At 37.1% G+C, this 16,571-nt stretch overlaps 1 protein-coding gene across 2 annotated transcripts; it reads left to right on the forward strand.

The window, feature by feature from the left end:
• Positions 1-1,643: 1,643 nt before the first annotated feature.
• rab5ab (RAB5A, member RAS oncogene family, b) lies at positions 1,644-16,202 on the forward strand. 2 transcript variants are annotated; one of them, XM_042490132.2, is made up of 6 exons: positions 1,644-1,846; positions 4,253-4,479; positions 6,497-6,648; positions 9,313-9,435; positions 9,705-9,798; positions 13,718-16,202. In XM_042490132.2, exons 2-6 carry the CDS (start codon positions 4,314-4,316, stop codon positions 13,831-13,833), a joined length of 651 nt encoding a protein of 216 aa, XP_042346066.1. In that variant the 5' UTR covers positions 1,644-1,846; positions 4,253-4,313; the 3' UTR covers positions 13,834-16,202. The 2 variants fall into 2 exon arrangements, with proteins under 2 accessions (XP_042346066.1, XP_042346065.1); XM_042490131.2 differs by having other exon boundaries at positions 1,644-1,842.
• Positions 16,203-16,571: the final 369 nt, after the last annotated feature.

Below are 16,571 nucleotides of genomic sequence, written 5' to 3' on the forward strand. Positions count from 1 at the left end.
TGTTTACTATGCCAGTAATACTGTCCTCTGTGGTGCTCATGGTGTCAGTAAAGCAAATGTGTGTCCATATTGGCAAAGGTTTAAACTGTACACAACAGTGGCCATGTCAGTATATCGGTACAGCAGACTTTGCTAGAATTTAAAAACCTGCACTTTGATGTTTAAAGTAAAAATCTGGGGAAAAAAAATCCAGGAGTTGAGAAAAAAAGACTGTTTTTCACATTGTCATGCACACAGGAAGGCAGAATTTAATGTTTTCCACAGGATTTGGTTAGTGCACATGATTTTTGTTTGGTAAAATTATAAGGGAGACATATATTAAATGATTTTTAAGACAGGAACCTACATCAGAATTTGAAAATGAGGTCAATAATTTTGTTTCTTATAATTTCTGGTTTTGGTATAGACAGGGTTCTCCCGGACAACCTAAACTGACTGTGTGCACGACTGTATTGTTTTTCTTGCAAAATCATGACTCTATTCTCGTAATATTATGACTTTATTCTCATAAAATTATTACTTTTTTCTCATAAAATCATGACTCTATTCTGGTAATATTACGACTTTGTTCTCATAAAATTATGACTTTTTTCTTGTAAACTACTTTATTCTTCCAAAATTACGAGTTTATTCTCATAATATTACTACTTTTTTCTCAAAATATCACGACTTTTCACATGATATTATGACACAAAAAAATCCCTCGATGTGGACCTAAAACTACACCACACCCTTCTAACTGATAAATAACAAACAGTCCCTTACAGGAGGTTTAAAAAAAACAAAACATCGTAAGTGATTTTTTTTTTTTTTACCTGAGTAATATTAATTCCTGTTTTGGGCCTGTTATCCTGGTGAAAGTCTTAATAGTAAGTCACTTGCTGTGTCTTGTAGTTTTTTTTTTTTTTGGGAAAGCCACATACCAGTATATTTGGAATAAACCCTAACATGTGATTGGTCCGTCGCACTACTTTTTTTCTCAAAATATCACGACTTTTCTCATGATATTATGACTTTAAAAAAAAAAAAATCCCTCAATGTGGACCTAAAACTACACCACACCCTTCCAGCTGATAAATAACAAACAGTCCCTTACAGGATGTTTAAAAAAAAAAAAAAACATTGTAAGTGATTTTTTTTTTTTTACCTGTGTAATATTAATTCCTGTTTTGGCCTGTTATCCTGATGAAAGTCTTAATAGTAAGTCACTTGCTGTGTCTTGTAGTTTTTTTTTTGGGAAAGCCACATACCAGTAAATTTGGAATAAACCCTAACATGTGATTGGTCCATCGCACTATTTTTTTTTCTCAAAATATCACGACTTTTCTCATGATATTATGACTTTAAAAAAATCCCTCAATGTGGACCTAAAACTACATAACACCCTTCCAGCTGATAAATAACAAACAGTCTCTTACAGGATGTTTAAAAAAAAAACAAAAAAAAAAACATTGTAGGTGATTTTTTTTTTTTTTTACCTGAGGAACAGTAATTCCTGTTTTGGGCCTGTTATCCTGATGAAAGTCACTTGCTGTGTCTTGTAGTTTGTTTTTTTTTTTGGGAAAGCCACATACCAGTAAATTTGGAATAAACCCTAACATGTGATTGGTCCGTCGCAGCATTACGTAGGGGGATTGTCAATTCCAGTCATACGATCTGTCATCATCCTTCGTACAATGCGAAAGGGGAAGTTGAAAGAAGTGGGAGAGGGACATCGCGGAGCCTTATGAAATCTAACCTTACTGTTGCTGTCTGGGTAATCGAGACACTGTGAAGAGACACTGAAGTGCCACAAAGACTGTCCTGGAGACACCGCTCACATTAACTAGCTTCCTCTTTTTGGTAGGTGAGTGGCTAATATTAGCATGCTAGCTAAGGGCTCCTCCCGACAACGTTCGCTTGGTGTCTATTATGTGGCTAGCTAACGTTAGCTAGCCGACACTGGAAGGGCCAAGCTAGTTAGCGTTAACGTTAAACGGCCGGTGAATCCGGATCAGTCGGCGTGTTTTTAGATCGCCTATCTTAACCTACGATAATAAAACAAACATACGCGACTCGTTTTAGTCCACCGATTGGTGAGACAGCTCACCAAATTAACGTCATGCAGCTAATGTTAGCTAGCTGTCATTAGCTGTACACACCCAAAACTGCATCATCTGTGTTTTGGCAAACGTTATCTAGAGTTAAATGACAGATCTGAGGTGTGTGATTTCGGCTTGTATTTGGATTTAAACTACTGTTACGCAGGCTAGCGCCTTTTATTTGTTTTACAAGCAGGGATTGTGTTTAGGTTAGACATTTTGAACTCACTAGGTAGCTATGTTGCTAACGTTAGCCGTGTGCTAATACGAGCCAGTCAACAACAACATAACAGGTTATTTGTGGTTAACTGTGTCGTAACGCGATTTCGACGAAGTTGACAGTAATTATATTTGGACTGATGCTGTGTGTTTTCGTGGTTGGGGGGAATGAGAAATGTCTAAGTTACAGAGAGAATCTGTTGTTTTCTGGTGAGTAAGGCTGATGTTGTTATTCAGCGTAAATCTACACACCGGCAGATAGAAAACAGTCTGTAACTTAACCCTAAAATATTTTCCCACACATGTGCCCAGACCCGTGTGATACTAATCCCCGTTATGACAGTCTGACTCACATAACTTTAAAGCTACAAGCAGGAGTTGCCCAAGGTTTGTTGTTGCTGTCACACCAGTTGGTTAACTTTTTGGCATTTCTTAGAAGTTGCAGTCAATTTGGTACAGGTGAGAAACTTTGGAAAGAAGATCAGATGCCTTAATTTTGGGTTACCTTCAGGTGGACCCATTATTTAATCAGCCAAAGCCCAGCGTGTTTTTGCCATACCTGTTACACTTATTTGCTCAGTTAGTTATGGCAAGCAACCAACTATTGTTTGGAGAGGAAACAAAGTGCAGCTGGTAATGTGAAACTCATGTTGACTCAATACAATTTCCATGGAAGGAAATTTACTGTAGTTCACTTTCTATTATCTATTACATTTTGGTCTCTAGGAGAGTTTTAAAAGACATATATTGTAAGAGCAAAAGTATAAACTATGACATTGACATTTATGAGTATTTCACCAGTTCTACAAACAAATATGTGCATAAACATTTTAGATTTTAAAAAACTTTGTATTTTTTTGTGTGTGTGTCCACGACTTCTAAAAGCATGTAATAAACAGTACAGATTTCATCAGTCCTATTTCATCAGCAAGTGTTACATAAGGTGTGCTATGATACATTTCTGTATTATACCACAAATGGTCTTTAGTTTAGGGGTCGTCCACTAGAATTTTTTCATGGTCGATATAGATTATTAGTTGTTAATGAGACCAATAACCAATATATGGATCTGATTTGCAATTTCAATAAAATTTAAAATCTTTCTGTCAATATCTAGAATTTGGAACATAACAAGTCCAACACTAAACTTTGTTTGAATTCCTTTAGCAAATGTTTAATCAAAACATATACAGAAAGTTCCCAGTGACTTTTTTTTTTAATAAACTTGAAAATCTGAATAAAGAATTAATAAAAACAGCTCTCTGATGTTTTACAAAGTAAAAGTGCCTCCCATGCTGACACTTTCTTTGCACCTTTTTAAATCATCATTAAAATAAAACGCTGATACAGATAATCAGCAAAATGCCAAATATCAGCCCAGATAATCGGTCGGGTCAATAATCTGTAAAGTCTTAATGCTCTCTGTGCTGGTTTCAATGTCTGAGGCTGATTTAACTACAGAGGAAATGCTTGTCTTATTTAGCCTTAAATCTTGAAAAACTATGTACCAATCGCTGTATACGATCAAAAACTACAGCTAATAAGAAAGTTTTCAGTCTGTGCATCTCGATTGAACCATTTTAATGGCAGCAAATTGTATCTCTTGGGCAAAAAAGAGATTTGTTTTATTATTCTAGTAGGTGACCAACGTTTTTTAAAATATTTTTGTAATAATAAATAATTTATATAGTTAAAAATAGATATATATCAATACTCTGTAACAATACAAAAATATTGCAATACTATGCTTTATCGATTTTTTTTTCCACCCACCCCCACAATTTACAATTGCATACAGTAAAAAGGTCAAACTATACGCTTAAATTTCTAATCAAATGCAGAAAACCTGTTTATCAGCGTAAGCCTAAACTATCCCCTGACACTGATTTTTGAGCCATTTAGATTTTTTTTGTGACAGAGACACTTTGCCTTCTTCTCGCTCTCCTTCTCAGATATTTTCTGCAGTTTCTCACAGTACGTCAGCCTCCAGAGGAAGAGACCGGGCAGTGTGACATGGCAAGTAGAGCCGGAGCTACACGACCCAATGGGCCAAACGCAGGCAACAAGATCTGCCAGTTCAAACTTGTGCTTTTAGGAGAGTCGGCTGTGGGGAAATCAAGTCTCGTACTTCGTTTCGTCAAGGGACAGTTTCACGAATTCCAAGAGAGCACAATCGGAGGTAAGCATCTCTGTAAAGACCATGTTGTAGCTTATTTTCGGTAAACAGGACCGCTAAATTGTATGCAAGGAGTGATATCACCGACATACTTTAATACTTTTCATGGGAAGACTTGAAACGATGAGTCATACGGTGGAATGTGCGTTGAATATCTAGATCATCCTTAAAAGGCTACACACAAACGACTATTACAGGAGTCATAGTTCCTGGTCACTAAACAGATTATAAAGTGTAACAATAAAATCAGCTTTTGTGGTATCAGAGGACAGAAAAAGTTACTAAGAGCAGAGGAAATAGGTACAAAGGTGGTTTAACGCCCCACCCCCCCCAAAAAAACATGGTGGCAAACAATACTGGATTAAATTAATAAAAGGGAAACTAAAAAGGAGATGGAAAATTGACTGTTTGAAGATGACCAATAGAAACAGAGAACTGTAGGAATAATAAGTTGATTCAAAGTCCCGGCCTCTTCGTTACTGTTGTCAGGTCAGACAGACTTAACAAACGGAAACATTGAGATGCTGGTCGTTGAGCAGGGGTGCTGCCGTGTTTATCGGATCGTTTCTGCATTTAAAAAGCCAACAGCGAGGACTTAAAGTATGTGATGAAAGGAGATATTCACGATGGGATGCTGGATGTCATGTGTTTGTAAATAAATAGCACCAAAAGTTACTTTGGGGCAGCAGGTAGGAGAGATGATATAAACCAAAGAACGTCAGGCTTGATCTGGCTAACGATAAGTTTCCAAATCTCTTAAATGTTATCACAAAAATGAGGAAGCAAATCAGGCTGACGCTGGTGATCAGACATTAGGCTAACTCCTTAGCAATTTCACTTACGTAACCTGTAGATGTGACTATAAAAGTAATGTGTCCGTGAAGATTTTGACACCTATCTGATGTGTGAAGTGTCACTTTAACAAGTTTCACAGCCACATCTTCTAACTTTCTACAAATTCTTGTCAGTATAGAGAAACGTAGCACCTGGCACATGTAACTAAGTATATCAGGAAAGGGGAAAGTTGATTCAATGATCTGACAGGTAGGAATCTTGCCAAACTTTTATTAGAGCACAAAGTAAAAAGGAGCGGCACTTAAAAAGGGTCAATTAGGTGAAATCCACATCTAGTTCCTGGTATGTCCAGCTGCTGCCCAGCAGGTTAACAGTCAGTTATTATCTATATATAATATATAGATAATATATAATTTCCCTTTAGTAAACTTACTGCTTACAGTTTAGAGGTCAACTGATTTATTGGTTTGTGGATTAATCGATAGGATGTTTTACAAACTATCGTCATCAGCTGATAACAGCCAATGGCTCAGCCGAAGCTTTGCCATTAATCAACAGCGAATAATCGAGGGTGTGGACAGACACTGTGCCGACACCCCAATACCCCGTCACCCCGTTAATAAAACGATCAGTCCCGTCATTGTGTGTGTGAAACATGCTCAGCAACAGTATCAAACATTGAAATGGCGTTCTACCCCTGCAAAAAAAAAAAGAAAAAAGAACATCCGAATATCTGAATTGAAAAGCGAATACCTACCGAATTAACAAATACCCTAAAAGTCCAGCCCTAGTTTAATCGAGCAAAAAAGAGCTCCGCCTATTTCTGCTCCAAACTCAAAAAGGTCACTGCTACGAATGCCAGAGGGGCAAAAGTGAAGTTGTACTGAAGCGTGCAGGTTTGAATGTGTGTAACTGACTGAATGTGAACAGGCCACTTTTCTGTCAGTTAATCTGCGGAGAGCAAATAAAAGTTAAAACGTGTTTGAGTGAATCCCACCTCAGTTGATGCTTCAGCACGCATCCAGATTTTGGATTATCAGTATAAAACATGTTTGATATCACTCGGGCCCCGTTTTCAAAATGTGGACTAAGTCAAGCAGATAATCCTCCCGTGTGTGCCTCCAGCATCGCTCTTAAATTATTACCTTCACAGAAACACAGTTTTGTGCAACTCAGTAGCTCCGTGCCCATTTGTCACCGGTTCCTCTGCTTTGTGCCCCTGCAGCTGCCTTCCTGACTCAGACGGTATGTTTGGACGACACAACAGTCAAGTTTGAAATCTGGGACACAGCTGGTCAGGAGCGCTACCACAGTCTGGCTCCCATGTACTACAGAGGTGCCCAGGCAGCCATTGTGGTGTATGATATCACAAATGAGGTGAGTCAGGTGCCAGCTCTGCTGCCGTGTTGTTGCTGTTACCAACGCTGCTGTCACTAACCAGAGCTGGAACTGTGTTGTTAGGATGATGAGGAGACAGTAGAGGCCAAGCCAAAAAACGTATTTACATATATTAACAAATTAAGAGAGTAGTCACTAAACAATACGCTGTCTTGTAGACATGCATATATGTGATGCATATATATGCATCTGTATCTATCTGTAAGCAACAGGACAAGATCTCAATATCGTAAGCGCTCTGGTTTCCATTTGTAGTTTGAGTTGTATTGACCAATCACATTTGAGCTGCAGGTAAGCAGTCGGTGTGGAGGAGCAGAACGCATTGGCCAAAATGCAGTCTCAGAAGCCATCGGCTATCTGCAATTTACAGGGTTTGGACTGTCATGAAATACCTGGAAAGGTCATGAAATTTGCAAATAACAATTACAAGGTCTGGAAACATTTTTTAAAAGTAAATGTACCCTGAAAATTTTGTCAAAGTCATGGAATTCTGTTTCACAATCCTGTCTAATATCACATTATTTGTCCTGACTGTCGGAAATGCAAAAATCCAACAATAATTTTAGGTTTTTTTTACAGTTTCTGGCAGTGATAAATAGTGTCAATTTTGGTGATTTATGAGGTCAAAATCTGCCAAAATGTTTTATTCAAAAATCACCAAATGCTTTAAAAAAACAAGCCAAAAGCCAAAATCTTTTCCTCAAAAATCAAAATGCAAAAAAATAGGCCAAAAATTTTTTCTTTAAAAATCCCTAAAAGTTGTTAAAGAAAAACAAAGCCATATGGAAGAACATATGGAAGGCATGTTTTCTTTTCAAATTGCCAGTAAAATAAATGCAAAACACGGCTATTTAAAGTTGAATGTCCCTCCCCTAATGCCAACCATAGTGCCAAGTCACTCCCCAGTGCTAAAAAAAAATAAGTAAGGGTGCTTTAATGTCATCAGACCAACAGCTGATGAGTTCTGAGATGATTGGCAATACATGTAGAACTAATATGTACATCAGTAGCGTGATGCCAAAAGGTCACACGTGACTGCACTCAGAAATATGTACATATACAGCAAAAGCTGTTGGACTTTTGATAACAAGGACAACATCCAACAACAGCCGCACATTATTCAACAGGCCCAGGACACCACCTGACTTTCACCTGCAAAATGACACTCAAATTAACTCGCACTGACCAGAAGAGACTCAACACGCCCAAAAAGAGACACCGAATAACTGCAAAGCAACACAAAGCTGATCAAAAGAGACACAAAAGTCAGTCACACAGACACATAATTACTGCAGAGAGCCAGACAACTACAAAAAGACAAAAAAACACTCAAAGATGCAGAACGACTACAAAGACCTGCAAAACCACCACAGAGTCTGTGTGTCCTGCTCCTGAACAGGAGAGGCGGTGGGGCTGTTTACAGATCTGCACCCAGATATGCATCTGTACCCATATCCACTTAGTCTATACACTGAACAGTGAGTGTGCTGATTACACTGAATAAAAGCTGCTATTGAGGCAGCAGCTGATTCTGCTTGTAAATTGTGCTTGAAAGAGTTACAAAAAATAGGACGAGGAGAGTTTAATGTCGACATTACTGTCAGCTATGAATATTCATCAGTGACAGTGGTCATAAAAAAAAACAAACAAGAAATTTGGCCTGTAAAAAAGTGCTGAAAATTGAAATACATATATATATATATATATATATATATATATATATATATATATATATATATATATATATATATATTTGGTAATATAATTTAAAATATATAATATGAATAGTTCTGATTATAGTTTTCTGAACATTTTTCCCCTTTTCCCCCAATTTAAAAACATAACTCTTTTTCAGGTTATTAATTTCTGGCAGTTTGTGGGACTTTTTTTGGCCAAGTTGCTCATAGCTCTTTTCCCCATGTTTTTGGAAGAAATAAAACAAATTTGTGCAGGTTTAAAAAACTTGTAAAAGGTGTCTGAACACAGCACAAGAAAACTGACGTTGATCCAGGTTTCAAAGGGTTAATTTTAGTCTTTCAAAGACATCTGTCTACATTGTGAATATAACAGTGAAATATGAATCAAAATCGAAATTTCCTCATAATGAAAAGCAATACTTTACTGCATGTCTTATTAAAACGAGCGTGGTCAGCGGCGGATGTAGATTTTGTAGTAAATACGAACATAAAGGACCTTCTGAAGTATTACTGAATGTCAGAGTACACGTAAATTTCCTTCTGTGAGCACTTGACACACAAACTGGTTGTGCTTGTGTTTCATGAATGAGACTCAAGGTCTAAAACAAAAACTTCTTTCTCCTCAGAGCTCAAAGAAAAGGCTTGTAAGCCCACGATATTAATATTCTTTCTATGTTCTCTGCATAACTCCTGCATGCTAGTGTAGCATAACCCTGCCGCCCATACAGCAAAAAATGCTGCTTTCACTTCACTGACTTTGTTCATATTTCATCAAAAGCATCTTTTTAATGCGTCTGTTAGAGGCCTTGATAAAAAAATGAGCTAAAAGCATAGCCAGACGTCACAGGAAGGCCCCTGCTGTCCTCGTCTTCACATCACATGGATCTGATTGTTATTTTTCACTAACTGAGTCACCCCCCCGTCCCCTCCCTTGTTTGTTTGCCAGGAGTCATTTGTACGGGCGAAGAACTGGGTTAAAGAGCTTCAGAGACAAGCCAGTCCAAATATTGTAATAGCTCTGGCTGGGAACAAGGCTGATCTCGCAAACAAGAGAGCACTGGACTTCCAGGTTTGTGTACTTTAAATCCACATCAATTAATTTGTAAACAGAAAAATCGTTACAGATAAACTGTAAATTGTGTCAAAGTCTGTGGAAGCTACCATAAAACATTCACAGACTGATGATTATTGATGAAACATGTCAGAAGAAAATACATAAGCTCTGTCCGATCGGCCCCTGTTTGGGACATACCCGCTGTGCTTTGTCCACATTTAGTCTGTGTCCGTACAAACTGGCGACACTTGAATGAATGATTCCCTGATGTTTCACTTTCACAGGACGCACAGTCATACGCAGATGATAACAGCTTGCTTTTTATGGAAACATCAGCAAAGACCTCTATGAACGTCAATGAGATATTCATGGCCATTGGTAAGTGTCTCATATCTTAAACTATTCCATCTTGTTTCAGATATTATTTTTGTTTTTTATTTAATATCTGTGCAAAATACAATAATAAATCATGTATGCAAAGCTGCATCTTATCCATGTCTTACATATTTTGCAAGTATTGAAACTCCAGAGGGAAAGTTAACCTTTTGTCTCACCCTTCACTCCCCGCCTCGGCTCATATAATGTTAACCCTTAGCTTTAATATTACACACACACACTCTGCGCACAAAATGTGCTTTTCAAAATCGAGCTTTAGGAAATATTATACATTAAAAGAGTTATTTTTTTAACCAACATCAGTCGTAATCATAAATATTAAATATTCATTAACTTTCAGAACTTCAACACTTTAGATGCCAGGGTTTTGTCATGATGCTACTATGTTTTTTTAAAAAAAGATGTACTCCTGTATACTTCATGCCAAGTAGATTATTTTGATTATCGCAGCTTGAAATATGTCAGTGAATTGCAGCATTATTGTTTGTGACAGTGCATCTTGTGGAAATAGTATTTATTTTCTTCGTATGCCAATTAGGTGGAAACTGGTAAAAATGACAAATTCCAAGGCAAAAGCCCAGAATGACACCCAAAAATAATAATATGCATGTTTTCATGCTTTGATTGACATGGGGTCAAAATTGTGGTATGATTGGATTTCAATGGTGCTTTTTTTTTGCACAACAATTTTGTTTTCACTGTGTATTTTAAACTTATTGTAGGAGCTGAGCTGGAAATTCAAAATTTGAACAAAAATACACAATCTTGCCAAAATTTCTGCCATATGCATGAACACAGCCAAATCAAAGAGTGAAGAATGAAAAGTGAATAAAATATGCCAAACAGTCCCTAAGGACTAAGGGGTATGTATGTATGTATACACATACAGTATATGTGTACTGCTTGTACACATATACTGTATAAATATATACACATATCATACGTATTTCTGTAGATTTTAATAATTCTCATATAAACTAAATTTAGGGCCCTGATACAGCAGCCGTCTGACCAGCTGTAAACAGACGGTGCTGCATCAGGCTGAAAGTATCATGTGTGCATGTATTTGCATTCAGGTGATAACTGTCACTGAAAGCTGGACCAGTGAGGATACGAAAAACGCAGTGGGTGTTTTTTTCACAGCCTTCAGTTGTAGTTAATTTCACGGCTTTACAAACAAATGGAAGCTATTTGGATAAACAAGATTTACTATTAACTCTTTGAAACCTGGTTTGACAACACTTTTCTTGTGCTGCGTTCAGATGCCTTTCACAAGTATATAAACCTCTGAATTCTTTTGAAAACATGGGGGTGAAAGGCAATGAGCAACTTGGCAAGAATTACACTACAAATTGCAAGAAAAAGGCCAGTTTTAAAAAATATTTTTATTAAGCAAGGGAAAAATGTCCAGAAAAATATATTTTTAATTATTGTGATTATACATTTAAATGTATGTTACATGATTATTTTTACTTTTTTGGTCTTTTTTTTTTTAGATCGTGTACTTGTTTGTTTTTGTGTTTTAGTTGTTGTTGCCAATTTTCTGATAATTCTCTTGTACTTTTTTTTTTTTCTTACTCATTTTTTGCAAATTTTTGGGTCATTTCTTTTTTAGTTGCTAATTGCCTTCTCACTGTGTTTTTAGAAGAAATCAAGCTAAAAGGTTGAGCGGATACATTGTACAGCAGTTGTCGTGCGTTGAAATTAAAGGACCTGTTCAGAGCAAATAATAATTCAGAATTTGGGGCAGGATTGTCTGCACACAGTTCTCAACATGAAGGTGACTGAGCTGGCAGCTTGCAGCTAATGGTGCTAACACAATAAACAGTGCAAACAACAACAACAGTGCTGACAGAGCTAACAGTATTACCTTGGGGGGAAACTGGGCAGTTGGCGTATGAGCACAGTGCAGAGTGGCGGCGATGAGCTTGGCAGTGGGATACACTCACAGCGACATGCATGTGTGCACAGCCGGACTGTCAACAACAAGAGGCATTTAATTCATTAATATAAAAATAAGGCCTTAATTTGTATTAAAATGTCTTTATTCAGTATTTCAAAAGTTGTAAAAATGCTCAGAACTGGCAAGTATTATTTTATGGGTCTTTTTTTTTTCCTTTTCCCAATTTTAGTTACTGTAAAAACTGTCTGAAATTTAATCCTTTGTGACATTAAAAAAGTCTTAAATCTACCTTCCCTAAAATGATGCCAATACTTCACTGTATCATCTCATAGCACATAATAGTTTGCTGCTGTATTAAAGCTTTGAATGACGGATATAGCTCCTTTAAATTCACAGCCAGAGTTCCTGTGGATCCTTAAAAACTCTTAAAAGCCATTTACTTCGATAATCTAAACATCAGGCCTTAATTGATATCAAAATGTCTTAAATCAGTTTTTCAGAAGTCTTAAAAATGCAAATATTTTTATTTTTTAAAATATTTTTTTAAAATATACAAATTCACCAAATTTCCACTCATGTCATATTGTGTGTAACAATAAACATTAGGGCAACATTATGTAACTGATGTTTCACAGTTTCCTTTTCTTCAGTTTTGATTATTGTAAAATCAGTCTTAAAGTTTATTTCGAGTGGCAGTAAAAAAGCCTTTAAAAGTATTAAATCTCGCCTTAAACCGTAGGAACTCTGCACAGCCCAGAATTGTCTCCTAAGTAAACTGGTACTTACCACCCTTTTTTGGAAACGTCCTGGTGGTTGTTGCAGTTGCATTTGGTCAGACCTCGTCCCTGGTTTCATGTCGGGAAGAGACGTCGGGCTTCAGCTGGTCTAAAGGACACTGTGGCCTTTGAAGAATGCAGCATCTGAAAGCTGCAGCTTCATTTGCATTTGACGAACACAATGTTTTCTACTATAAAGCAACAACACAGATTTCTTGCTGCTGCAGGAGCTGGTTTGTGCAGCACAGTTGCCTCCACACCCACACAGGTGTTCTCACTCCTGTTGCCTGATTGCACTTCCTCTCAAGCTCAGACTGTGCTTGACTGACAGCTCTCTCACCATCCTGTGGGGGCGGGACTAATGACAACATCATTATGGTCAGCTTGTTGATTTTGGCGGCATCACATAATATCAATGTGATTAAAAACACATAATGCCTATTGAACGATAGATTATAACGCTGTATTTTTTAAAGGAAAACATCCGTCCCTTTTTTTTTGCAGTTTTTGAAGAAAACATTTTGCTGTTTTTTGCTTCTTGTTTTTTTCACTTTAAAAACTTTTGGTGATTTGTGGAAAACATATTTTGGCATTTTTTGTCCTTTATAAATCTCATATTCTGCACATTCAAATCCAGAGGACATAAATAAAAGATTTTCTCTGAAAATATTAAAATGATCTTTGCTGCACGCTGCAGACTGGGACCAGGGTCATTTAAAAGTGGTGTAATATGTGTATTTTACTAACTCAAAAACAAGAGGATTTAATGCAGAGCTACTCTTAAAGGAATACTTCTCCCACAAAATGACCATTTGTATATCAAGTACTCACCGTGTGTCAGTTTTATTTTGTGAAGAAAACTTTTGTCTTTGCTCGCAAGCCTTCCAGTGAACACATTATCCAAAAAAGTAGGAATCATTTCTCACGACCTGAAGTTAAACACAGTATGATTTAACTTATCCAGTCTTATGTTAAATGCTTTGTTGTCATCTATGTCTTCATGAAGAGTGTCTGCATTTTTCGGATTCTCCGTTCACCGTGGAGGCGTTCCAGAAAAAAGCTTATTTCTTGAAATTCAAAGTAACAGGCGTTATGTAAAGCAGGATTTATAAATAGTCATTTTGCTGGTGAAGTGTTCTCATCACGATTCATTTTATTGTCTTCATGGGCGGGGTTATCTGATGATCTACGGTGATTTCATGTTGTTGCTTTGTCATTGCAGCAAAGAAGTTACCCAAGAACGAGCCCCAAGCATCCGGAGGCAGCAGCAGGGGAAACCAGGGAGTGGACCTGACGGAGACGCCTCAGTCCACCAGCCGTCCCTGCTGCAGTAACTAACACAGCTCTTCCTCTTCATCCCTCCCACACACATCCTCCCTCCTCTCCTCCTTCCCAACTGAACATCTGGACATCGGGCTCCTCGGCTTCCTGACGTCAGACCAGACCGTCAACCTCACCCCCCCCCTCCTGGAATAGCTAAAAGACTCTGTATAGCTGCATTTCTAATACCTTTTATTTTGTTGATGTTCTTTTTTTTTTTTTTTTTAACTTTTTTTAAGAAGTGTATATCAGTATAATGGATGCATGTATCACTACAACGCCTAAAAAAAACACATTTTTATCTCTTATTAGTTGGAAGACTAACCCCCCGATTTAGAAAGACGAGCGAGCGAGGAAACCTGTGAACGTGTGATTGTGTCGTGCGTGAATCTCCGAGTGTGATCTGCGGATGAGAAGGTGTAGCCTCATTTGTCACTTCACAGGGATGCGAGTGGTGTTGCCTGTAGTGCTCTTTGTGTGCGGGTTGTTAAGCTCACAATCAGAAGAAAACCAAATTGTTCCCATCTCGAGACGCCTGGCTGCTCGGACTGTCTGTGTGTCTGTGAGGCATCGATGCGTTGACACGGTGCCAGGAAAGGACTGTTGTGCAAACCAAGAATCCCTCCCTCCCTCACATCTGTTACACAAGAGGACGTCTGCATCCAAGAGTGGAAAGTGCGGAAAATAAATTTGGTACGGTCCAGTTTTTTAAAAAGTTGGAACACACATAGAAAAAGTGAGAGTACTGTAAAGAAAACCCACCTTATGTGCGACCATCTGTAGAGCAATACGAGCTTGTCAAGTATGGAGGACCAAATCTGCCACGATAAAAAATAAATCAGTGACTCAGTATATAAATAAATTGGAATAATAAAGGTATATTCAGGACAAAAAAATCTCAATTATCAAATAAATATGCAGGCTTATTTTGAAAATAAATAAATAAATATGCACAGAAATATTTATTTATTTCTCTTTTTTTTCTTTTAATTATTCCTGTATTTCATTGACCATGTGTCAATTAAGGGGCGTGTCTTCATGTCTCAACAGCCATTGGTTAATTAAAATGAGAGTTTACAGATTGATTGTACTTGTCTCGTGACCGACTGTGAGCCACTTTTTTTGCTCACTTTTGGCTTTTATGACTTTTTGCTGATGTTGTTGAGCAGTGTCAGATCGAAAAGTGGCTGACGGTATGCCACTACTGATTCAGCGCGTAAGGCGATCCCTCAGCGAATTAAGGAAATACAATGAAATAAAAAAATAGGGTAGTAAATAAATCAGAAAATTAATAAATACAGAAATGAATAAAGTGAGAAATAATGAATTAGGAAATTAAATATGAAAATAAATAAAAACAAAAAAAGAATAATTTGTACTAAATAATTTTATTTAGTTTTTTTGTATTTTATTTCTCTGTATTTTTATTTTCAAAATAAACCTGAATATTTACAAGACAGTTGAGACTTTTCTTTCTAAACTTATTTCTTTGTTATTTTTAATTATTCACTTATTTATTGAGTCATGTATTTATTCATTTATTTTTCATTATGGCAGATTTGGTCCTCCAGAATTTAGAAGATTGTGGAACAAAAAATGCTCCATTAAGGAAGTTAAATTTTGACACTTTTGACACAGAAAATCAACAGAAAAACTTGACTTTGAACATTTTGCTTTGTGAGTTGCAAAGACTTGAACATACGACTAGTTCTGCTCGTCTTTTTTGATCCGTTTCTGTCAGGGCCAGTAGTCAACCTGCATCAATTGATCTCAATCGAAGGTGGGGGGGTGTTTTTAGACTCAGCACGCACACAGAAAATTGGACCCATTGTCACAAGTCTGTGGAAAAAAAATGTATACTCTAACGTTGTTATAGGGTGCAATGTCGCAATGTTGTCTTCTTCCTCCTTTAGCACAGCTTGCCGAGCTCGTCAGCTGACCAGGAAATTATTTAGAGATTCCGAACAATTGTACAGTTCAATATAGGTCTGCTTTATTTTTATTTTTAATTTTCATCCTACACCTCGTCACAAACTGGTCAAATGTTAAGCAGTGGTGGTCTTTTTAGGTATATGTAGTGTTATTAACAAAATCCCTCTCTCTGGTGTCTTGTTACTTTTTCTCAGAAATGGTCCATGGTCATGTTTGAAAGGAACTTTTATTGCATTGCACAGTGTTGATCATGTTTTAATTAATGACTGCCCTTCGATTTTATATGACGGACTGTATTGGACTTGCTAACCTCCGGCATTAAGCAGGTAGCATCATTAACCTTACTGGTGGTCTCTTACAGCTCAATGAATTTTAATGATGTAAAACAGCATTACTAGTGATGGGCTGATCAGTTTTGAGTGTCTGAATACAACTTAATAAATTCAATAAAGAGGTCTCTTGTGCGCCTTTTTTGCACTAAATATGTCGCTGGTATCACGTCAGAGTGTAGAAATGATATAATAGAAGTTTTTGCTTTTATTAAAACAGAATTTCATTTTATTCATTGAAAGTCTGCACCATAGAGAAGTAGGGCCGATTTAAGTTTCTTAAGTCGTTGTTGGGATTTATCACCAAACTGCAATGATCAATAGAAAGATAATCAACTGTTTTAATTCACAGTCATTTATCAAGCAGCAGCCATGCTGGCTGCTCTGTGAGGATGTATCAGCGCAGTGCATGACTTCAGCTATGTTTAACAGTCTTAGTTTAGCATTTTAAAGGGACAGTTTACCCCAAAATTTAATCTTTAGAATATAGTGGAA

This window comes from Plectropomus leopardus, chromosome 11, assembly GCF_026936395.1.
Source record: "Plectropomus leopardus strain MGB_pleo_1.0 chromosome 11, ASM2693639v1, whole genome shotgun sequence".
In the NCBI taxonomy this organism is placed as follows: domain Eukaryota; kingdom Metazoa; phylum Chordata; class Actinopteri; order Perciformes; family Serranidae; genus Plectropomus; species Plectropomus leopardus.